This window comes from Lepidochelys kempii, chromosome 5 (genome assembly GCF_965140285.1).
Source record: "Lepidochelys kempii isolate rLepKem1 chromosome 5, rLepKem1.hap1, whole genome shotgun sequence".
In the NCBI taxonomy this organism is placed as follows: Eukaryota; Metazoa; Chordata; order Testudines; family Cheloniidae; genus Lepidochelys; species Lepidochelys kempii.
Window position 1 is genome coordinate 16,936,686 of NC_136384.1, and position 25,759 is coordinate 16,962,444.

The 25,759-nt window shown below is 40.5% G+C and overlaps 1 protein-coding gene across 2 annotated transcripts in view; it reads left to right on the forward strand.

Moving 5' to 3' along the window:
* Window positions 1-1,442: 1,442 nt before the first annotated feature.
* The window catches only part of SMAD4 (SMAD family member 4), a 30,889-nt gene continuing 6,572 nt past the window's right edge, over window positions 1,443-25,759 (forward strand). Inside the window, exons 1-8 of one of the 2 annotated variants that reach the window (XR_013635761.1) lie at window positions 1,443-1,798; window positions 18,297-18,665; window positions 19,336-19,510; window positions 19,968-19,997; window positions 21,732-21,944; window positions 23,243-23,362; window positions 23,501-23,614; window positions 25,212-25,262. Coding sequence is in view for 1 of the 2 variants with exons in the window: in XM_073343556.2 (XP_073199657.1) it covers window positions 18,417-18,665; window positions 19,336-19,510; window positions 19,968-19,997; window positions 21,732-21,944; window positions 23,243-23,362; window positions 23,501-23,614; window positions 25,212-25,262 (952 nt within the window). In the remaining variant the exon portion in view is untranslated. The remainder of the gene's footprint in view (window positions 1,799-18,296; window positions 18,666-19,335; window positions 19,511-19,967; window positions 19,998-21,731; window positions 21,945-23,242; window positions 23,363-23,500; window positions 23,615-25,211; window positions 25,263-25,759) is intronic. The other variant, XM_073343556.2, reaches the window with a different exon arrangement.

Sequence of the window (25,759 nt, forward strand, 5' to 3'; positions counted from 1 at the left end):
TCATGCCCTGCTGTGCAGGATGGCATCAATGATCCCCAACAACTGCTTGACCCACCCCTTGTTTAGCTCTGCCGGCCTGAGCATGAGAGGATGCGTCTGGACCAGTTTGCAAGGTGCTGGACCAGCCCCCCAGTTAATCTGTCTATCTCCCCTCCTGCCAACTCAGGCAAATGGTGGTCTCTGTCCTCTCTCCCCTATGGGTGTGAAATAAGAGCAGACACCCTGATTTTCCCTCAGCACCCCAGCTCCACAGGCTGATCCCCCCAGATACAGAACCAGAGCAGTAGCTGCCACACAGACATGATGCCCCCCTACAGCAGCTAACAGTCCCCACTAGCAACAGGAGTCAGACAGGTGCCCCAATAACTGCTCAGAGTTCTGGGCCCCTGAGAACAGGAAAAGCCAAAGGAGATTGGTCAAACTGGACAGTCTCTATGTAAAAGAATAAATGGACACAAATCAGATGTCAAGAATGATAACATTCATAAACCAGTCGGAGAACACTTCAATCTCTCTGGTCACGCGATTACAGACATGAAAGTTGCGATATTACAACTGAAAAACTTCAAAACCCCAGATTCCAACGAGAGACTGTTGAATTGGAATTCATTTGCAAATTGGATACAATTAACTTAGGCTTGAATAGAGACTGGGAGTGGCTAAGTCATTATGCAAGGTAACCTATTTCCCCTGGTTTTTTCCTACCCCCCCCCCCCAGGCGTTCTTGTTAAACCCTGGATTTGTGCTGGCAATGGCCCACCTTGATTATCATACACATTGTAAGGAGAGGTTTCAGAGTAACAGCCATGTTAGTCTGTATTCGCAAAAAGAAAAGGAGTACTTGTGGCACCTTAGAGACTAACCAATTTATTTGAGCATGAGCTTTTGTGAGCTACAGCTCACTTCATCGGATGCATACTGTTCTTCTGCAGTTTCCACAGTATGCATCCGATGAAGTGAGCTGTAGCTCACGAAAGCTCATGCTCAGATAAATTGGTTAGTCTCTAAGGTGCCACAAGTACTCCTTTTCTTATTGTAAGGAGAGTGATCACTTTAGATAAGCTATTACCAGCAGGGGAGTGGGGTTGGCGGGGGGAAGAAAATCTTTTGTAGTGCTAAACACCCATTTTTTCATGGTTTGTGTGTATAAAAAGATCTTCTGTACTTTCCACAGTATGCATCCGATGAAGTGAGCTGTAGCTCACGAAAGCTTATGCTCAAATAAATTGGTTAGTCTCTAAGGTGCCACAAGTACTCCTTTTCTTTTTGAGATTGGAAAGAAAATTCACTTTTTCCCCTTCCGGCGGGGACAGAAACCACAACATTAAAATTTCACCCATACAAAAAAAGCACCCGCCCGCCTGCATGGAAATGTTATCCGGCGCTTTGCGACCTTAGAGACGGTGGTTGCCTCTACGCGCATGCGCAAAAAACACAAGCGCTCCGGAGTGATGGTGGAAGCAGGAGGGGGACTCCCTGCTGTGGCGGGGTTGCCCGGATGTTGCGCATGCGCGGAGGCAGCTGGACGTGTCGGCGGCGGAGCGGCAGCAGCTGCAACAACAACACGGCGGAGGCGGCGGTAACGGGGCGGCTGGATCCTTCCCTCCCCCGCTCCGGAGGCCCGTGAGCGCCTCCTCCCCCACCCCGCCGGGGCCGCCCTGAGGAGACAGGCCGCGCCGCCCGAGGGCCTGGCCCCTGGCTAAGGAGGAGGCGCACCAGGGGCCGCCGCACCGGGGCGGGGGGAGCAGGGGGGGGGGGCTCGGGCCCGCCGCGGCCCAGCCGAGCCTGGAGAGCCCAGGTAACGCCCGCCCCGGGTTGTGACCAATCAGACACCGCCTCCCCCTTGAACGTGCTCCCCGCCCCCACTCCGAGGGAGCGCGGGTCCCCCTCCCCACCCCTCGCTCGGAGGCTTTCTGCGCCCTGTGGCTGCTTGTCCTGGGGAGGGGCGCTCTTCAGCCTCCCCCCGAGGTCTCTTCTGCCTGCTGCGGCGTGGCCCTCCCCAGGGTTCCCCCGTTGGCGGGAGGGGAGAGCCCCTGGGGCGCCCCCCAGCAGTAACGGGCCGCCCCCCTTGTGCGGAGTTCCCAGGACTGCGGCCGGGGGACCCTTGCACCCACACCTAGGTCCTGGTGCTGATCCCACTGCAGGATTGGGGCGTTAGGAGAGCATCCTTCCTCCCTGCTTGCTCCCTTTTCCCTTCTCCGCTCCCTCCAGTTTACAAGTCCCCCCCCATTTTCTTGCCCCACTTATTAGGCTCCTCTCTCTGAGCTCCCCCTGTTGTGGGAGGGTGCCCAGCTTGTGCTGCACTCTGCTCCATTCCCCAGCTCCCTTATTTCCCCCCCACCCCCCGTGGCATAGAAGGTTTCTTTTCTTAAGTCTCCTGTTGATCAGTCTATCCCCAGTTAAGCTCTTCCACCATCCTCATTATTGAAGTGCCTTTCCTGCCACTCTGTTCTTTGATACTGTGGCCCACAGCTCTAGTTACACTTCTAAAACGTGGTGTGTGTTTTTTATCATATTTGGTTTCTGCTCTGAGATTGAACGCATCTTGTTTTCTTTTATTCTAAATCATATTTTAGTTTATTTTTAAGGTGCCCAGAGGCCTTTATGCTTTGAAGATATTAAGCATACTAGGATCCTTGTGTGTTTTTTAACATAAAATCCTAATCCCCAATCAGTTCTTTTTGTGTGTATGGGTCCCTGTAAACTAGGTAAAGTTGTTTTCAAACTCTGTGACTATTCTATTTATAAATAGTTATACTAAACTACAAAATTAATGTAATGAAAAGGGAGGCAGCTTATCTTTCTTACCCTCCTTCTGGCCATTGTCTTGTTTTGGCTAGATGATTGTTGGAACAAGGCTTTCTTCCACTTTATAGTCATGAACCTATTTTGATTTTTGATTTCTTTGTCTTACAGGCATGTATATGTATTTATTAAAAACAGTATTCATGCACAGAGCAAAGCTCTAAAGAAATCAGTACAAATGTGACTGAAACTGATCAACATCTAGAATTAGTTTTATAAGTGGATAGGTTTAATTCAACTTACTTTATACAAGAAATAACACAATAGATGTTGAGAAATATCTGCATACGGTGGAGCAGAGCAATGGACCTGACTGCAAAGAATTTCAAAAGAACTGCACGTATTCTGAAAAATTCTTTTGGGGCTGGAATTTTCCATGCTTGGTCTCACCACAGAGGTGAAGATTTAAAAAAAAAAAAAAGGGGGGGGGGAGCTTGAGCTAACACAAAATACTATCCCTGTGCACTTTTCAATACAGAACGCACATTAGCCAAGTACCCATTGCTATGGTATCAAGGCATTAAATAAAAATATAAAATTACACTAAATCTGTCCATAAGAGTTTACTCTTCTTTCTGTTATTTGGTTCAGTCAGCATTATTTTTTCTATTTATGAGATTTTTGCCAGGTTATTGTTCAATCCTTATTGAAGGAAGGCTTTTGCAAAAAGGTGGGTTTGTATTGTGCTCTGAAAACCGTTTGCTTTGGGCTTCCTTTGTTCTGTGTTAAGGAGTTCTACATCTTAAGGCCCTCTGCTGAGCATGTCCTTTCCTCGGCTCCTGAAATTCTCACTCTGGCCTCCGTCAGTGAGAGAGAGTGAGATAGAGGTGTGATGGTGGAGCGGGTAATGTGCTCAGCTACAATCCTGAAGGTCATGGGTTCAAGTCTTGATTGATTTCACACTGAAAGGCAACTTCCAGTTCATCTGGTTGCAACATAGGTACCTGAGCCTTTGTGTTAGGGCCTATCAAAGGCAGTTGGATACCTGAGCCTTTGTGTTAGGGCCTATCAAAGGCAGTTGGATGTGATGCTGGCCCCATCACTCCCTTGTATATGGTTGGCTATGAAACTGACAAGCCTTAACCGATCACCCCATGAACTATAGGCTTGGGGAAACTTTTATTTGACTCTGTCAGTGGTAGCATTCCTTGTGAACACAGATGTCTGAGTGTCAGCCTCTCCATCTGTGTTTCTAAGGGCTTGTCTACACTTCCAGTGTAGCTGTGCCATTATAGCTCTTAGTGAAGATGCTATTTACACCAACAGGAGAGCTTCTCCTGTCAGTGTAGGTACTCCACCTCCCCAAGAGGCGGTAGCTATATCAGTGGGGGAAGCCCTCCCATTGACATAGCGCTGTCTAAATGGTGGGGTTAGGTTCGTATAACTACATTGCTATGGGTGTGGAACGTCTATGCCCTGGAGCAAGGTAGTTATACTGACATAGGCTTTGTCTACACTTGGAACTTAAGACAGTCTGGTCCTAGATCATTGAGGGTCTCAAAGATTAGATGTAGGTCTTCGAAACAAATCCAATTTGAATAGCGGCCCAGAGGAATATGCAGCGCCCCAGCATTATGTGTGATCATTAGGGCCCTACCAAATTTCTGGTCCATTTTGGTCAATTTTATGGTCATAGGAATTTAAAAATAATAAATTTAATGATTTAAGGTACTTTAGATCTGAAATTTGACAGTGTAGGGGACCTGACCCAACTCTGAAGGCAGCAGCACAGAAGTAAGGATGGCATGGTATGGTATTGTCCCCCTTATCTCTGCGCCGCTGCTGCTGGCGGAGCACTGCCTTCAGAGCTGGGCACCTGGCCAGCAGCCACCACTCTCCGGCCACCCAGCTCTGAAGGCTGCGCAGAAGGTGATCCCCCTACAATAAGCTTGTGACTTCCCCCCCCCCCCAAACCCTCTGTTGGGTAGGGAGCCCCATTTTGAGAAATGCTGGTCCTCCCATGAAATCTGAATAATATAGGGTAAAAGTACACAAAAGACCAGATTTCATGGGTTGGGGATACCAGATTTCACGGCCCATGACACCTTTTTCATGGCTGTAAATTGGTAGGGCTCTAGTGATCATCTTCCTTCCCTGACAAAGTCAGGCTGTTGTATGTAGTACAAATTGGAGTTTATTTGGCCTTTACAAGTCCTTAAGAATAATGGCTGGCTGGAGGGGAGGGGAAATTGAAACACAAAAACTTAGATTAATATAACTTTAAAATGTGATTCTAGTCTGAAAAAGACTATATAAACACGGTACCTATTCATCAAATCTTTTCCATATATGTATTTGATTCATAGCTGTTATCTTAGGTGACAGAGTGAGGGTTGGTGGTTTTTTGTCTACTATGTCTGCTAACCTTGCAGAAGTAGCACAGCTAAGCTAGATCCTTGCATATCATCAGTAGAAAGGTTTACTGTGTTCCAGTTACAGGGCCAATCTGTTACACTTGTAAAATGTTATTGAAAGTAATAGGTGAGTACAGGTGGAGACTGAGAAAAACAAACAGATAAACTCTCTAAAGGCAGTTAAGACTTCAGATTTAGTTTTTCCACAAGAAAAAGAGGCGCTCTGAATTTTTGAACTGTAGTCTTCTGTTAATTTAATTAAGATAAAATATTATTGCTACTGGAATTTGTCTCAAAGCATTTCTGTGAATTCCTCTTATTGTGTTTTGTACAATAGTGCAAAAGTTTGTTTATTTTCTTTTGTGTTGTCCTTGCTTTAGTATAAGTGAATATGCCATTTCCGCCACCACCATCAGTGAGACAGTCAGAATTGATGTTGTTTAACTTAATTCAAATTGAAGAAAAATTCTAATGCCTAAAGAATATTATGGATAACATCCATCTACTGCTTGTCATATGTAGCCATGCCAGTCTAGTGCTATGGTAGTAGTGCTTGCTGTTGCTATTGTGTGCTGATTGTGCCAGCATCTACAAATCTGTTTGTTGTTGTTCCTCATTTAGGCAAGTAGAGAGAATTTGATGTGAGTGGGAAAGCATCCACACTTGGGGCCTTTGGGCATATCTGCACCAAGACATAAAGGTGCTTTGTTGCATATTTATTTGTGGGCTTCACTTTATTAAGTTTATTGTGGAAACTCTCATTCTACCACTGCAGTAGTAGACCATGAAACTAACATAATAACCAGTTAAAATGGAAAGTTTGATAACCAACTGCTACAAATAAATAATATGTCCGTTGGAAGTTGAAAATAATTTTATTTTTTCCTTCCAGCTTTGTTTCTAAAGGACCAGAAATATTTACCCATTCAAATTTGCCATCCCTAAAGATACATTTTTGGGCATCAATTCTGGGAATTTTCATCGTCGAAAGTTCCATCATAGTGTATTCTAGATATTAGATTGTAAGTTTGTGTGTCTGTTTGATGTACATCACAGTGGAGTCCAACCCTGTTGTGGCCTCTGGGTGCTCCTGCAATATAAATGTTAAATTACAAAATATATAGTTTTTGTAAAGCCTCGAACAATAAGAGATTGTCTCCTTAAAATGTTAGTCTTCAGTCACAGTAGTGAAATCTGTCATGAAGTATATTGTGTCCACTAATGTGCTTGTCTTAGAATGTATTATAGAAACAGATCAAGTGGCTGATGATCAAATGATGATTTTTTTATCATTGCCTTCAGTGCTGTAGCCTGAGCAGAAACAGTGTACTGTACATGGTGAATATCTCCATATACCTCCCAGTTGCCTGAAAGGCATCAGTAAGAGCCCGAAGTTGTCATCTTTTTATAGTAAAATTTGAAAATGTTTGAATTTATTTTGAAATCTTCTAAACCTAAAGTTAACCTATTTTAAAATCTCGAATAGGAGCTCTGGATGATTCAGTGCACAATAACACGAGGTGTATCCAGTTGAAACTTGGCTTGCACACCATCTGCAAAGATAGTATCAAAGGGCTTGTCTACGTTGCCTGCTGGATCGACGGGCAGCGATTGATCCAGCGGGGGTTGATTTATCGTGTCTAGTCTAGACGCGATAAATCGACTGCCGAACGCTCTCCTGTCAATTCCAGTACTCCACTAGGGCGAGAGGTGCAGGCAGAGTTGATGGGAGAGCATCAGCCGTCTACTTACGCAGTGAAGACACCACGGTAAGTAGATCTAAGTAGGTCGACTTCAGCTACATGAATGACGTAGCTGAAGTTGTGTAACTTAGATCGATTTTCTCCTCCCCCACTGCCCAGTGTAGACCAGGCCAAAGTAATAGACCATCTTCCCCTCTAAAATCAAATTGGTTTTTGTATCAGCAGCTGGTTATCAAATTGTGTATTTTAGCTTGGTTGTTAAGTTAAAATGTTGCTTGTCTTCCTGACAAAGTAATAGTCTTCAAACTTTCTAACTTTTGTGGCCAACAGCTTGCAATCTTTATTCTCCCTCTTAAATCAAATCAAACTATCTTTCAGTTGCAGCTGCTGCTAAAATGTCCCAGTTTGCAAAGCTCTAAAACTTGATACACAGCCTGCTATAGGTTGGCTGGAAAAATAAACTTCTGCTGGCCTTCTTATCAAAGGATAAATAGTTCAATCATAGGCAATCTATCTGTAGCTGAAAATCTCAAACCCAGTCACAACAGATCTCTCTAGTCAGAGCACTGACAGATAGCACGGTCAAGCGAGGACTCTGCCTCAGCTATGCTTAGCAGTACACTTCTTCGAGGGCATTACTTTTGTAGCTGATATCAACTAGGCCCACTCCCTTAACATCTGGGAGTTTAGTTCAGTCACTCTGCTCATTCCCTCCTCCTCTCTCTGTTTATAGAGAGATCACTACTTTTTGCTGTAGTCACACACACAGACCCTTCAACCACCCTTTTCGTTGGCGCCTTAATGCTGCTGTGCCTGACGCTCAGTTTACCTCCCTTTCCTTGTCTGGCAGGCAGAAAACCTGATGCTTATAGTATTTCTGCTTGTCTCAGGGTGCTGGACAATAGGATTTTTCTCAATCTGTGAAATTGTCACGGTTGTAATTTGGGCTAACGGTCCTTAATAATTGATTGTTATATACAAGGAAAGAACACAGATTAACGTTGAGACCCCTGGTCAGGTATGAAAGTACTTGATTAGGATATGATTGAAACACATCAGAATGGAACCCTGGAATTGTCTTTTTACAAAGTAATTTTTCAGAGGAGAACCTCAATTTAAGGTTCCTAATTTAAAGGCTCAGACATCAGGAAATAAAAAGCTAAGGTTTTCATAGTTACGACTGGCTACATTGTAAGCATTGTGTTTTCAACCCTTTTCATTTTGGTTGGTTGGAGGCTTGGGGGGGGCACTCAAATGTATGTCATAAAATATCACTTCTGCACTATGGTTGAATTGAGAACACTAACCCATTCATTTACTGAGCTAAATACAACTGTATTAGCTGTGCCATAAGAGCTTTGTCTGATATTCCAAGGTACAGATCATTTCTTTAGCACCTAGCTTGGGGTGGGGGAGCCGCAGCTGTTGAAGTCCAATGTCAGATTGTACATTACCTTTGAATCTATATTAATATTCAGAAGATTGTTATTTAATAATTTTTTCTGGTATAACAGGTTTTTTTCATCTATAACAGAGCAGGAGGGAAAACTAATTTGTGGTGTTGCACATTTAGTTCAAGAGATTAGGCTGCCATTTATGGCAAACCCTTTCAGTCAATTTGTAATGTGGAGAGTGATCATTTATCTGAGACCTCAGTGGATTGAAATCTTGCTTCCAGAAATAAGACAAGAACTTTGGGCCAGATTTTAAAAGGTATTTAGATGCGTAAATGTGCAACTGGGCACCTAGGCACCTTTGGAAATCCCACTAGGCACCTATCTAAAGCTTTAAAAATGCCATTAAATTATGTTTCAGTTAGAAATGTATCCTTTAGGATGAAATAATTATCTGAGAACCAAAAAAAAAAAAAAATACTGTTCAGTCTAGTCTTGCTGCAGCTTTCTCACCTTGGCTTAATCAGAAATCTGTTTCAATGTTAGCGATGTTTTGAGACAGTTATTCAATTTGGCAGCATTTAAAGGGGATGAATTACCTCCTCTGAGACAGTTAAACATGCATCTTCCTGGCTGTTGGCCATTACATTGAAAATATAAGAATTTAATTTGGGTTCTAACTGTTTCAAACTTTAGCTCATATACTGTTACTATTCATTTCTGTGCATGGATCTAGATCAGCATATGGCTGTCTTCCTGCCTTCACTCTGCCCCTTCTGATCTTGGTTTTTTTTTTTTTTCATTTTTGGCTCTGTTTTAAGAATATCTGCTAGTGATGCTTCGGCAATCTTGAGAGATGAGCACTATCTTTTTATATTTTCCATTTAAATTGTATACTGGTAAAAGAACTGATAATAGTCACATTACATTTTTAGGGTGTAAGTCTTCAACATTTGTATCACATTAATGTTGTACACTTGCCATTAAAAAAATCTAGTGCTTACCTAGTATTTCTTCCTTGGAAGAGTTCTAATGTTAAATGCACAAGCTAATGTGAAGCATTTTCTTCCATTTGAACCAACTGTTGGGGAAAAACAAGTAACCCCTCTTCTCTTTTCACCATTTAAGTCCCTCAACTGGACAAAACCAAAAGTTAGAGTCTTGAGTTTGTCATACATATATGACATATGAACATATATGACACATATGAACATATATGAAACCTTTGTTTTTTCTTTTGGTTCATATGCAAGTGCATTGTGCACCACCACAACTACATTGAATTTAAGCTTCTTGCGCATGTTTTCATAAGTCCACCTCTCCCTTTTTATCCACTCTTGACTCTGTTCATGTCTATATTTGCTAGCAGCCCACACAGTGCCAGTCTTTATGTGATGTTTGTCTGCTTCTCCCACAAGCATCTTTGGACTTTTCCTGACCTGATCAGAAGGGGCGGTAGCCGTGCAGAACTCTGATCTCTCCTGAAGACTCATTTTGGCTGTCATGCCTACAGAAACTAATAGTCTGATTATGAGAAGGTTGTAGTAACTTTGAAATAATATATATTTCAATTAAAATTTTTCTTACCCAGGCATTATCAGTTACATCTTGTTTGCTTTACTTTAATATTATTTCCCTTTTACCCAAACCTTTCTCTCTTCGTCGGTCTGTTTCTTAAAAACATGTAAACTCTTTAGGCAGGCACCATGTCTTCATTTGTTTAGAAAACACCTAGCATACTGTGGATGCTGTCAGTTATAATAAATAGTAATGAAATGGGGGAACCTTAGGGCAATTATCCAGTGGTATTTTAAATGGTCATATTTAATATTTTGGGTTTGTTTCTTGATTAAATTGACTTCTACACTGATGTGATTGTCTTAACTGCTAGTGTAAATCAGTTGTGTAATGTATGAATATTGGCCCTGAGTCTACCATCTTGCCCAAAGACATTTGTTGGACTGTTGATAACATATATCTACTTCTGTTGCATCCTTCCTTAGCTTCTCATTTCCATCCTTAATATAATCTAGTTTTCCTTCACCAAGAGCACGTTCTTCCTTCTGTCGCTTTGGGCCGAACAATAGCTTGTCCTGCCTTAACAGTTATGTAGTATGGCTCATTTCTAATATCTGACAGGCATAGTGTTCAGCTTTTTAAAACCAAGTCTGACAAAATGTTTGTGGATTGTATTTTTGTAAAAAGTGTTAAAGGTCACCTGTCAAGGCAAAAAGTGCCTATTTTTGCTTCCTTTTTGATATATGAAGAAGAACCTGAAAGATTTTTAGATTTTACAGGTGTATACTTCTCAAGCACTGGCAAATTAGTAGGTTTGTGACCATGAAAGAGAGGTTGAGGTTGGGCGGGAGGGAGGGATTTTTTGGTCATAATTTAAAACATTGTTTTTGGCTTTTTCATATGTGTGGGGTAGTTTTTGTTTGTTTTTAATTTCAACACTCCTGTACTTCAGCTGAGGGTGTAAGCTCCCACTTCAGTTCTTCTCTGAGGAGTCCTTCAGTAAAAGCATGGAAATCATATCCTAATATTGCTAACATCAAAGCAGAAAAAGTTTATTTAAAAACTAAACGAAACTTTTCATGCCCTCTTCAGAATGAAAAAGACAGAGGCAGAAATACCCCCCCCCCTTTGACCACAGGATATGTCAAGGGGCTTCCTTTGTTGAAACTTCTTGATAATTCTGAGGCAGGGGTGGACAAACCTTTTGGCCTGAGGGCCACATCAGGCTTCCGAAACTGTATGGAGGGCCAGGTAGGGAAGGCTGTACCTCCCTAAACAGCCTGGCCCCCACCGCTATCCGCCCCCTCCCACTTCCTGCCCCCTGACTGCCCCCCCTCAGAACCTCCCACCCATCCAACCCCCCCTGCTCCTTGACCCCTGACTGCCCCCTCCCGGGACCCCCCCCAACTGCCCTCCTGGGACCCCACCCCCATCCAACCCCCCCGCTACCTGTCCCCTGACACCTGTCCCCTGACTGCCCCGCCCCCTCTCCACACCCCAGGTCCCCCTGGGACTACCACGCCTATCCATCCCTCCCTTGTTCCCTGTCCCCTGACTGCCTCCCCCGGGACCCCCTGCCCCTTATCCAGCCCCCCATCTCCCCCGTTCCCTTACCATGCCGTTCAGAGCAGCCAGACTGGCAGCCGTGCCGGGTGGAGCCAGCCACACCACCATGCTGCTCGGCAGAAGGTTGCAGCCCCGCTGCCCAGAGCACTGGTGGTACAGTGAGCTGAGGCTGCAGGGGAGGGGGGACAGCAGGGGAGGGACTGGGGGCTAGCCTTCCCGGCCGGGAGTTCAAGGGCCAAGCAGGATGGTCTGGCCCATGGGCCATAATTTGCCCACCTCTGTTCTAAGGCCTCATTTATGCTGGAGAATTTTGGTATATTAAATAATTCTCTCTTAAATGCTCAGCATGCTGCACGGAGATTTGCTGCCAGTATTCAAAAGGCCTCATACCATTTTTTTTGTTCCTGCTTTGAGCAAGTCTAAACACTTGTTCTTCGCCCAGGCTAACTTGTAGTATTACCTTCCTACCGTAGATAAGGAATACTGTCAGACTAGCTGGTATACTAATTTTCCCATCATTGTTCACTCCTTTGGGTGTTCTCTGGGTTGCTTTTTGTATTTCACTGTCCTGTGGTCAAGCTGACCAGAAGCACCGCATCTGAAAAAATTGGACTCCTTTTCTGGGCCTCGCAACTTGACTGGCAATGAATTTTTCAGTAATTCACACAGAAAATCCTACCTCTGAGAGCTTGGCTTGGCCTCCATTTTGGGGTGATCTTATAGAAATGGCTGCTATTATCAGGGATATAGCACAGCAGTTGTTCTGGGAATTGGTTCCCAATGGACATTTTGCTTGCACCAGCTTTGTGTGGACATGAGGATAATGGAAGTGAAACAGCACTGCAATGTAGACACTAAGTAATGTCAATAACACTCAAATCATTACTAGCATTTTAATTATAGGCAATATAATTTCCATTGTAGATGGACCTAAATGCTTGCAAATTATATCTTTCTTGTTCAGATAACCTTTTTTTGGCAGAAGTATCCACAGGTATGAAAATGAGGAGGCACGTGGCACTTGCCTACCATTGTTAATTTTAAACAGCTGCCTCCTACTTTGAATTTCTTTGCCTAGTTTAAAAGGATATATCACCCTTCACTACCTCGGTGTAGTCCTGAGTAGTAATTAGTGTTTTGTTCATTCAGGTGGAGAGAAGTGTGACAGTGGAATTTTCAGTTCAGTTTGACTTCTAAGGAAGGTTTTTGAAGAATTGGCTAGTAATAAATTTTTCAGTGGGACAGTAGTATCTTGGTTAGCTGTTTTTTCAATCTGTATTTTAAGTACTTAGCTATTGTTTCCCAAATCTAATTGGCTCCCAAAAATATTTTTTCCTTACTTGATACAGTACGTTTGTAGATACTGTATAAAACACTAGTTGTCACACTTCTTTCTTCTTACAAATGCAGACCTGTTAAAGTTGAGTTTTGAATTCCATAACTTAAGCATATTTAGTATCTTGTAGGGTTGCTAACTTTATATAGCTTCTATTTAGGGCTGATCTACACTGAAAACTTTGCAGCTCTCAGGGGAGTTATGTTGCTATGTTGAGCTAAGCCCCAGTGTAGACAGTGCTAGGTTGACAGAAGAATTTTTGCATCAATTTAGCTAGCACCCTGGGGGAGATGGATTTAACTACAGTGATGGGAGACTCTGTAGTCAAGTGCTATAGTGGTGTGGCTGCAGTTGTGCCACCATAGTGTTTTAAGTGTAGACATATTTCTTAGAATTTTGTAGTTACGTGCAATACTGTGTTAAAAGCATTTTTTTTCTCAGCCCCTGTTATCCAAATGAATGATTTCAAAGCTTCATGCTCACAGCAGATGTTAAGCCAGGGGTCTCAAACACTCGGGGTTATTTTCTGCGGCCCGCCAGCTCCCCTCCCCCTCCCAGCGTTTACCTAGAGCGGATCCGGGTCGTCCTTCAGGATAGGTTGTAGATCCTTGATAATGCGTTGGAAACCTACTGACCGCTATTCCTACCTACATGCCTCCAGCTTTCACCCAGACCACACCACATGATCCACTGTCTACAGCCAAGCTCTACGATACAACCGCATTTGCTCCAACCCCTCAGACAGAGACAAACACCTACAAGATCTCTATCAAGCATTCTTACAACTACAGTACCCGCCTGTGGAAGTGAAGAAACAAATTGACAGAGCCAGAAGAGTACCCAGAAGTCACCTACTACAGGACAGGCCCAACAAAGAAAATAACGGAATGCCACTAGCCGTCACCTTCAGCCCCCAACTAAAACCCCTCCAACGCATTATCAAGGATCTACAACCTATCCTGAAGGACGCCCATCACTCTCACAAATCTTGGGAGACAGGCCAGTCCTTGCCTACAGACAGCTCCCCAACCTGAAGCAAATACTCACCAGCAACCACACAACAGAACCACTAACCCAGGAACCTATCCTTGCAACAAAGCCCGTTGCCAGCTGTGCCCACATATCTATTCAAAAGACACCATCACAGGGCCTAATAACATCAGCCACACTGTCAGAGGCTCGTTCACCTGCACATCTACCAATGTGATATATGCCATCATGTGCCAGCAGTGCCCCTCTGCCATGTGCATTGGTCAAACTGGACAGTCTCTATGTAAAAGAATAAATGGACACAAATCAGATGTCAAGAATTATAACATTCACAAACCAGTCGGAGAACACTTCAATCTCTCTCTGGTCACGCGATTTCTGATCTCAAAGTGACTATCCTTCACCAAAAATCTTGGAAAACAGACTCCAACGAGAGACTGCTGAATTGGAATTAATTTGCAAATTGGATACAATTAACTTAGGCTTGAATAGAGACTGGGAATGATTGATTCATTATAAAAAGTAACCTATTTCCCCTTGTTTGTCCCCCGCCCCCCCCGGACGTTCTTGTTAAACCCTGGATTTGTGCTGGCAATGGCCCACCTTGATTATCATACACATTGTAAGGAGAGTGATCACTTTAGATAAGTTATTACCAGCAGGAGAGTGGGGTAGGGGGGAGAGAAAACCTTTTGTAGTGATAAACACCCATTTTTTTCATGGTTTGTGTGTATAAAAACATCTTCTATATTTTCCACAGTATGCATCTGATGAAGTGAGCTGTAGCTCACGAAAGCTTATGCTCAAATAAATTGGTTAGTCTCTAAGGTGCCACAAGTACTCCTTTTCTTTTTGCGAATACAGACTAACAGGGCTGTTACTCTGAACTCTTTACCAATGTGTAAAAGTATTCAAATGCCTAAATATGTGGCCTGACTTTCAAAAGTGCTGAGCAGCCAGAAGCTCCTATGGACTTCAGTGGCTGCTGGCGGGTGGCTCAACACTTCTGAAAATCAGGCCACTTAAATGATTAAATAAGGATTCAAGGGCCTGATCTTACTCTTATGGAAGTCAGTAGCAAAATTCTTACTGACTTCAGTGGTGCAAGATCAAGTTCAAAGAGTATAATTTTCAGGCATTTATTTCTAAATGTTGGCTGTTATCTTTAGTCATTTAAGTATTTAAGTTTTCAATTAGGTAGATTCACTTTATTATGTGTTTCTATCTGGAACACTACTTATTAAGGAGTAACTTGAATAGCTGAGAACATTTTACTGAGACTTTTTGGAAAACGGAGAAATTTCACGTCCAAAAGTGTGTTTTGAAAAACTCCTGAAAATGGACAGATGGGGAAAGGTATCTGACGTTCTAATTCATTTGTATCAAGTTTGCTATAGAGCTTTGAATTCAAATTGAAATTGAAGAGAATAAATATTGAACAGATAGAACAGTTATAGTTTCATTAACTTATATATTTGTGCTAAATTCATAAAAGGAAAAAAATGACTCTTAATTTGTTTTTGTAATATTCAAAATATTGCTTCATGAAAATTTAAGCCTGCAGTATGAGGGCTGGTCTATGCTACAAATTTAGGTCAACTTAACTACGTACCTCAGGGTTGTGAAAATTTTTATGCCCTGCGCAATGTAATTAAGCTGACCTAAGTTCCAGTGTAGACACTGATAGGTTGACAGAAGACTCTTCTGTCTGTCTAGCTACTGCCTCTGAGAGGTGGGTTTGCTGCAGCAATGGAAAAACCTCATCTGTTCCTGTAGTAAGTGTCTACTGCACTATGATTGTGCTACTGTAGCATTTTAATGTAGCTATACCCTGAGTTTATAGCCTTCTCCATGGTCTTAGCGTGGCAGATGGCACACAGTTTTCCACCAGTGGAAGCTGTAGGGTAAACAGGACAGAGGCATTTTTTACCACCAAATCATCAAACTAGGTTTGGGTGATTTAGTGGTAGAAATACATGAGTTCTGTCTATGCTATAGCTACCAGTGGTGGAGTTGCAAAGGGGGGAATTGTCCCAGTTTTCTGGGGATACATGCAGCTTGAAGTTGCTAGATCACTAAAGTTTATCAGCTTCCAGTAAGATGGCATGATTAAACTTACATTTAAGTGCCCAGACGTTACAATTTGCAAGTCATTTTTTTGCAGTGGCAGGGGAGAAATGGGGGGTGTTTATCTTTAAATCTTTGAAGCTGGCATCGCTACTTTTTTTAAAAGCTATTTTCCATGGATCCTCAATCAAAATGAAGTATCTGCTTGTTTAACCATTTTGGGACATGGATATTTCTGTAGCAGTTTCTATAGAGTACCAGGATACATCTGTTTGATTTGGATAAACACACTTGCTAGTTGTTCAGTTGCATCACTGAATAGTGAAGTGGTGAACCAGTGGTATTTTAGCTATTTTAATTAGCCTTCCTGGGAATCGTCCTATTTGGATGACTGGGAAAATTCAACTCCAAAATAATATTATTTGGTTGCATGCTCAGTCAGACCATAGTGTGGTATCCTAAATTGTGTAAGCGTTTTCTTTAAAACCAGAAGGGCCGGAAACATAGAATCATAGAAATGGAAGGGACCTCGAGACGTCATCTAGTCCAGTCCCCTCGACTCAAGACAGGACGAAGTATTATCTAGACCATCCCTGACAGGTGTTTGTCCAACCTGCTCTTAAAAATCCCCAATGATGGAGATTCCACAATCTCCCTAGGCAATGTATTCCAGTGCTTAACCACCCTGACAGTTAGGAAGTTTTTCCTAATATCCAACCTAAACCGCTCTTACTGCAATTTAAGCCCATTGCTTCTTGTCCTATCTTCAGAGGTTAAGAAGAACAATTTTTTTCCCCTCCTCCTTGTAACAACCTTTTATGTACTTAAAACCTGTTATGTCCCCTTTCAGTCTTGTCTTCTCCAGACTAAACAAACCCAATTTTTTAAATCTTCCCTCATAGGTCATGTTTTCTAGACCTTTAATCATTTTTGTTGCTCTTCTCTGGACTTTCTCCAGTTTGTCCACATCTTTCCTGAAATGTGGCACCCAGAACTGGACACAATACTCCAGTTGAAGCCTAATTAGCACTGAGTAGAGCGGAAGAATTACTTCTTGTGTCTTGCGTACAGTACTCCTGCTAATACATCCCAGAGTGATGTTTGCTTATTTTGTAACAGCATTATACCTTTGACTCATATTTAGCTTGTGATCCACTATGGCCCCCAGATCCCTTTCCGCAGAACTCCTTCCTAGGTAGTCGTTTCCCATTTTGTCTGTGTGCAACTGATTGTTCCTTCCTAAGTGGAGTACTTTGCATTTGTCCTTACTGAATTTCATCCTGTTTACTTCAGAGCATTTCTCCAGTTTGTCCAAATCATTTTGAATTTTAATCTTATCCTCCAAAGCACTCTCAACCTCTCCCAGCTTGGTATCGTCCACAAACTTTAAGTTTACTGCCTATGCCATTATCTAAATCATTGATGAAGATATTGAACAGAACCGGACCCAGCACAGATCCCCTGTGGGACCCCACTCGTTATGGTCTTCCAGCAGGCCTGTGAACCACTGATAACTACTCTCTGGGAACAATTTTCCAACCAGTTATGTACCCACCTTATAGTTGCTCCATCTAGGTTGTATTTCCCTTGTTTGTTTATGAGAAGGTCATGCGAGACAGTATCAAAAGCCTTACTAAAGTCAGGATATAAACAGCTACCATTTTCCCCCCATCCACAAGGGTTGTTACCCTGTCAAAGAAAGCTATCTGGTTGGTTTGACATGATTTGTTCTTGACAAATCCATGCTGACTGTTATTACCTTATTATCGTCTAGGTATTTGCAAATTGATTGTTTAATTATTTGCTCCATTATTTTTCCGGATACAGAAGTTAAGCTGACTGGTCTGTAACATCTTATAGACATAGGTTGTAGAAAATATAGTAGCACTCACAGGAAGGAAACCTTGTCTATAAATTGCATACATACTTGATACATCAACTTTCTAATAGTAGTATCTCAGTTTTTTTAACGATTTCTTTAACTTGGGGCAACTTATTCTTTTCCACTAAAAAGCTACTGGTAGTCCAGCAGCTTCTAACACTGGAAAATTTAATTCCAACAATTTATAATATTTGCTTACAGATCACAATCCAGTACATTTAATAATGGACATGTCTACCAAATACATGAAAAATTATCTGTTTCCGAACAATTTCCCCAACATTTATACCCACCCAATCTGTCTTTTGTTTAATCTTACTCATATGAGGTACTACAAATCAGTCTTTTTGGCCCTCTTTTTCCAAATCAGAGCCCACTCACTCAAGGTTATTTGTCTACTCAGCGCCTTTTCTCATCAAATTATATATAGATATATAATATATGATCATTTTGTTGTCAAAACTGATTATAAATATATTTTTTCGTTTATAATAAAACGTTTTGTATGAAAGTTTCTCTAAAAAGTTGAAACATAATGCCAAGGTACTGGTTCTGTTGTGGTTAGTTTTAATATGCTGTTAAATTATCCATTGCTTTGATAACATGTTTATCACCTCCAAGCTGTGATGTATTAATGCTTTATGAAAACTCTTCTACAGTAGGTGTATTTTTCTTCCCTAGGTTTGCCCAAGACCCCGTGTGCCTGACATTTTCTTTGATCATCTCTTGTTCGCTAGCCTGAAAATACAGCTTTAAAAAGGATTCCAGGCATATTTGATCTGCCAGAAAAAGCTGTTCCAAATGGACAATATGTCTATTACTAACACACCAACAAGTAATGATGCTTGTCTGAGCATTGTTCACAGCTTGATGTGCCATCGGCAAGGTGGAGAGAGTGAAACTTTTGCAAAACGAGCAATCGAAAGCTTAGTTAAAAAGCTAAAGGAGAAAAAAGATGAATTGGATTCTTTGATTACAGCTATAACTACAAATGGAGCTCATCCTAGTAAATGTGTTACAATACAGAGAACACTGGATGGAAGACTTCAGGTTAGTCCAGATACAGACACGGGTATTTTTTCTACGTATACTAGTTGCGTGGTAGCAAAAGTGGGTGTAATAGGATTGGGGTGCACCACAGAGGCAGAGTGGCTCTATGGCATAATTTTCCCTGCCTTGGAGGCGATAGAAACCCATATGCAGACAGTTTGTTGGGTTTGCCCCCATAACATTTACCATTTTTCTACTAATACCTGTTTTTTCAAATGTATATGCCACAGGTTACATAGAAAGACCATTTCACATCCTGCTAAGGTATTAGCTTTTTAATCTAGAGATAAAATTCTACAGTTTCTCCCATAATTTTTATCAACAGACTTCTGGGAGGCTGTGGTTTGCAATTTCATCTAACTTGTGAATTCCCACCACTTTTGTTGTGTTGGCCATTTTATTTTCAATATCGCCTGTCACAGTCTTATACTTTCTCCTGGGAATAATTGCATTAGTTTAAATATCCACTGGGATTTCTTTTTGGATTCTTTCTATTGGATCCAGAGTTTTGGAGGATAAGTATTTTTAAAAACATGGCAGGAGAAATTTTTAGTGAAAGGTATCTGCTCGGTACTAGCCAGCCTTATTCTGTTATTGGGAAATGAGGGAAAGTCATTTTTTATTTTTTCCCCAACTTTCCCAGATGACTTTTGTGTCTTTAACTTTCTAGGTGGCTGGTCGTAAAGGGTTCCCACACGTGATCTATGCTCGTCTTTGGAGGTGGCCTGATCTTCACAAAAATGAACTCAAGCATGTTAAATATTGTCAGTATGCTTTTGACCTAAAATGTGACAGTGTCTGTGTGAATCCTTACCATTATGAACGTGTGGTGTCACCTGGCATTGGTAAGTAGTCTGTCGATTTAAAGTGGAACAGTGGAAGTAAAGTGTAAATATTTTTTCCTTATGTTCTAGAAAATGTAGACCTAAATAAAAATGAGTGCGTAATGACATAGTTAAAAACCAAGTATACTTTGAATTACTTTTACTTCTACCTTTTATTTATTGGAAATAGTTACTGAAGTTTAACTTTGGAATAAACTTGAGGCATAGGGATGAAATTTGCAGTTTTAGCCTTTCGGAACTGAATATGAAGTGGTATTTAGTTCATGTAAACTGTAAGAGAGTGATTTTAGTTTGCATATTTCTGTGATGTCTTGGCATAGTGTATGTAGTCACTAACCTCAAATTTCTGTTAGTTTGTGTATATTCATGAGTTCAATGTATTGCAAGCTTGTAAATGCATTTCATGTTTTTAAAGGTATTTTTACTTTTTAAAAGATTCCTTTTTTCTTTTTAAAAGATCTTTCAGGACTGACCTTGCAGAGTTCTGGTAAGTAGTTAGTTGTTTATAATTGATAAAGATTTCTATGTAAAAAGAACTAGATTGCACTTTAAATAGCATATTCACAAATGTTCTCACATGCTGAGAGAGGGAGGGAAAGCAAGGATAGAAATGCACTTATTTCCTCTAGTTAGGAGACCTTTCAGAATAGTGGTACGTGAAGCAATCTGGTGTGTGCAACAAAAAAGATATAGCCTAAGCTTTCAACTCACCTTTCGTTGTTGCTCTAGTTTCACTCATTTGTAACTTCCCCAAAACTCTCATTTGGAATCAGAGCAAGCGTGGAAAGTTACAAGCCAAAAATTTTTTTGTTTTTGTTTGAACGGAATAAGTCTGGCAGTATAGTATATTTACCATCTGAGCTAGGTGATAGGAGGAAAATAGACTTTTCCTGTGTAAAATAGTATTAAAAACTAAGACTGCACAACTAATTCAGACATCTGAACTCTAACTTCAGACTTGTGGCAGGTGTGCTGGAGAATAATCAATTAGTAAACTGGGGGGAATGTATTTAAAACTTGGAAACAATTAAACAATTACTTCCAGGTATACTCAGAGAAGCAAAATGATAGGGTTTTAGTTATTTCTGTAACTGTATTGTGTATGCAACTGATGCACCGAAGCTAGGGTTTTCCTTTCCTCTTAAAGGACAGATGTGGTGGGATTTTTTGTTGGTTCATGTGCCTGGAAGTCTTGGACATAAACTTTAAAAAAAAAAAAAAAAAAAAAAATCAAATTGATTGGCTAAACTTTACAAATTTGAACTTTTGATAGAATAGACTCCAGGCCAGTTTGCTTTCTACTGAAGGAGAAGAAGCAACTGAAAATGATTTATGTGCATAGTATCAAGTTTGTACCAAAGTTTATAGTACAGTAACTAAATACATGGTATGTATTGGTTACATAATTATATTTTTGTGCTGCTATCTCACTACAGCTATGGAACTGATAGAGAACAAAAGGAAAATATTTTAATATCCTTTGACATTTCTTAAACCAAAAACAAACATGGAATTAATGCAATGTAAAAAATTAGTTTAAAACATTAAATACAGAATGCAAAAGTTAGTGTTCATATAATTGTAACTCACCCACACTAGCCACAGATACTATTTTGGATTAGTAGTTGTTAAATACGAAGTGAGTTCTGTAGTGCCTTGCCATGTGCTTGCACACTTCCAAAGGGTGTTGCATAAAAGTAGCTTGAGGAGAGAGAGGGTTTTTCTTATGTGCAGTGTTGCTGAATTAAGTTTATTATGAGGAGTTTGCATATTCTCAATTGCTTGTTTAAAGTTGTAACTTCAGTATTGCATTAATGTAAGTTAAAGTGCTTGACAGTGCATTTCCACTCTTCTCACCCCCTCCAGCCATACTCTAATGAACACAAACCAGCATGGTGTTAGAATATGCATAATTTGGGAACGAAATTGTTATTTCAGAGGCAGCAAGTTGAGCTCACTGTTCTTTGGTGTGCTATAAAGTTACTTTTTACAGTTCTCAGCTACTGGATGAATTGCTTATTTATTTGTAAACTAGAGAACGTGCCCCACAATGTTGTACAAGGTCTGTGTAGGTCAGAGATGGTTGCCTAAACTGCTTTTCCAAGAATGCAGCTTTAATAGTGTTGTAATTGTTTGGAAGTGGAGCAGCTCCACATACTTGCCTATAAATTAGCAAAATGCACATGCATGCTTAAGGATTTAAACCTTTATTTCTTCATAGCTCCATCAAGTATGTTGGTGAAAGATGAATATGTTCATGACTTCGAAGGACAGTCCTTATCTACAGCTGAAGGCCATTCAGTCCAGACCATCCAGCATCCACCAAGTAACAGGGCTTCTACTGAGACTTACAGCACCCCAGCTATGTTAGCTCCTACTGAGTCTAGCACTACCAGCACCACCAACTTTCCCAACATTCCTGTGGCTTCCACAAGTAAGAAACTTAGATTATCTGGAATATAAAATCAGAATACTTGAATGGCACAACTATTTGATCTTCTCTAAAGTGGACATTGCATAGGAAACTTGCTTTTATTTTATCAAAGTAAATACACTAATACCTCACTTTGTTGTTCCAGTCACAGGTGGCCTGTTGATCTCAGATGTTAAAATGAGATTTTACTTGGAGCCAAGAATTTGAATCAGTTTTTTCTGTTACCCCCCCCCCCCCATTACACTGACTGAATTTTCTAAACTACAAAAAACTGATACACACTTCTTGAGAAACCCTTCCAAACACTGTTCATTGTTGTGTTGTTGTTTAAGTTATTGACTCCTTGAGGAGTACTAGCATTAGTATTGAACAACTGGGGTGGGAATGGAAAATTTCAGTATTCCATTAAATCAGCAGGAGGGATAATAAAACTGGATATATGAAGTAGTAGTTCTTAAACTTTCTGAAGCTGAGGACACCTTCTCTTCTAACTTTTTTGAAAAAAACTAATTGAACCACTTGAAAAATAAGCCTGTAAAAATTGCAGACTCTCTTAAAATCCTCATGAACACGTTGGTATGCCATATCTAATTTTTCTTAAATGTTTTATGTGAATTTAGCTGTGTGGAAGTGCTCAATTGAACCAGTTATCACATAGCCCTAGAAAATGAAATCATTCTGTACTCCGATCAGGAAGTAGCAGTATGCAAAGATCCCTATGCTACCTTGGTAACATCCCTCAGTCCTTGCCTAGAAAAACCATTTGTATTTTGGGTTTTGTATCGCTCCTATCGCCATAGTATCATATTGCTCGAAGAGTGTGAAGATAATTTAGTCTCCATTTCCTTTCAGTCTTTGATCCCTCTTCTAAGTCCGTGGAAATCTTATTGAAAATAAGTGTTTCTGGGGCTGCGTGAAGCATGTTGCTTTTTCGGTATCTTTCAAGTGAAGCCTTTAGCTTCTCTTTTTTCCCTATATTGAAAATATCCAAAACAAAATCTGAGTAAAACAAAGATCCATTTTCCTGTTAGCAAATAAAAATGTGCAGAGCAATCCCAGTCATAAGATATGACACACAATACGCTGTCGGAATAGAAGAAAAATTAGCTGATGCACAAAGTATCTTATTTGCAGCTTTCTAAGGTTCTTTCCTGCAAGAAATATATCCTTAAATTCTAGCAGCTTTATTGTAATAACCTTGATAATTGGGATGTGTTTTCCTCAGTAGGATTGTGCAGTTTCCCTCTTACAATAAAATTGTGGAATATTTATGAATGGGAAATATGTTCTTTTACCAGGTCAGCCAACCAGTATATTGACAGGTAGCCATAGTGATGGACTCTTACAGATTGCTTCAGGGCCTCAGCCAGGAACGCAGCAGAATGGGTTTACAGCTCAGCCAGCTACTTACCATCACAGTGAGTATAAACGTACATGCATTCTTTTTAGTTTTCTAAAACCGGTTAATAAATATTCAGGAGAAATAAAGAAATAGAAATGACATGGGTAAGCTCCCTTAAATGCGAAGTAGTCCAGTCCTTTTTTTCTTCTTTTAGATAGTACAACGACTTGGACTGGAAGTCGAACGGCAGCCTACACACCTACTATACCTCACCATCAGAATGGGCATCTTCAGCATCACCCACCTATGCCCCACCCTGGACATTACTGTAAGCATTTGTGGATTTTCAAATTGCTATACTTTCTGTGCTGTCATTGTAGCATAATGGCAGAATCTAATCTCTCTTGTGACCTTTTCCCCCCACACACGTAAATTCTATTAATTATAAAACTATAATTACTGTGTAACGTATTCTGACAATTAAATACGAAAGCTCCATGAGAGTTGGTGAGCTGTACTTTGCGCTGCATCAAAACAGGTGAGAGCAGATTAAAATTTTAGTTGTTATAATGGCACCATCCAGTTTTGCAGTTAAAAACCTGTTTGTATTTCCCTTTTTAGCTTCTGTTTATAGAACTTTATAACTTGGCTGTAAATGCTTCCTTTGACCTTGAGTGTTGGTCCAAAAGTAGATTTTGAAATAATATTTGGCCTTTTTTGGTTCAAGTTCCTGTTTCAGATCCTTTAGAAACATATTTAGAGTAAAGTCTCATTTTCTTAATAACTTACAGTACTTAGGCATTTCTTTTAAAGTGTAATTTATGTGCACTAAAATTTAAAAATATTATAAAAGTTAAAAATCATTGCTGACTGGCCCCACTACAACCCAATTCATGGGGACATTTGGCACGTACGTTTGCACTTACTACAAAACAGACCTGTAAATGGATTTTCTTTAAAGATTACTAGTTAGCTCTTGGCCTCAAGGCAAAATAGATTGATTTTTGTTTTACCATGTTGTAATCTAGTAGGTTTGATTGAAATCAGTAGAGCCTAAAGGTATAGCAGATTAGATAGGTTATCTAAGAGCAAGGAGTGTGGTGAGAAAAGAACAAAAATTAAAATTAATTTTGCCTGTCCTCCTTTATTATGGAATTCAATAATCTCTAAACACTGGGATAATTCTGGATTTCCTATTATTGTACTTATAAATTATTCTATTTGCAGTGGTTATGCTCTGCACTCTATTCCTGAGGGGGAGTTAAAATCACTTATTGCAATAAATTACTTTGGCAGTTTTCCTGTATCAACAAAACATATTTTAGACTCTGATATTAAGTTTTATATTACTCCCTTCTACCTGGTTCCCACTCCATACTCCATCTTGTTTATCTGAAGTACTGGAGTTCAAAAATATTTCTGGTGCTCGTTATTCATAAATGTTTTCAATATTGACTTGGCTTTCCAGTTTAATACCTTGACTTTTCTAAAAATGGATGTTGGTACTCCTGGGCTATCTCCTTGGCCTCCTGCTCCTCTCACTTTGGGCAGTCTCATCCGTTGACGTCTGCCAACTTTGTCATCTTCTCCCAGAAGCCATTGTGCCTTTGTCCATGATGCATATCCCGAACTCATCTGTAAAACGGCACATTTAATCCCTTCTAAAGATGTACTTCTGCTGTGCTGCCTATGAGGAGCATAGCTAATTTATAATGAAAATTAAAACAAATTGTTAAGTTAACTATGCTTTGCCAAGACTAACCTCTCTGCTGATCTCTGTTTTTAGAATGAACTTGTCAGGGCTAGGACCATACCCTCTTCTCTGTTTGGAAAGTGCCTAGCACACTGTGGACTCTACCAAAACAAAATTACTCATAAATCTGTGTCTTCATGTAAAATAAACTTCATGCTTTTTTTTTTTAAAGGGCCAGTTCACAATGAACTTGCATTCCAGCCTCCTATATCAAATCATCCTGGTAAGTGCAAGCTTCTGAAGAATTGTTCAAAGTATAATGGAAAATTAAATGTATTCCGTATGGGCCTGATCCAAAGCCATGTATCACCTACTTCAAAAGCTATGCCAAGCATATGTTACAAGAAATAATACATTCTGAGATGGAACAAAATGGATGAATGATAACTGTTGGTATTTCCAGAAACTAAAGGCCCACGCTTTCAAAGAATGGATTTTAAATAGAAAAAACAGATTTTTATTTGTTTAAGCAATTAATAGAATCTAAGCAAGTACAGTTTTGGTGTGAAACCTAGAAAACTAGCCAACTTGCAGATGCAAGGTAGTATGGTAACGTTACAATAATACAGTTTGTCCATCACATAGGTTATATCATTTTGTATGATTTAAACAGTAACTTATTTTTTCGTTCATTCATTGGCCTCTACCACCGAAAGGAAAACTGGCAGTGATTGAAAGCTGAATTTAACTGGTGATAAGACCTCAATGTTTATATAAAAA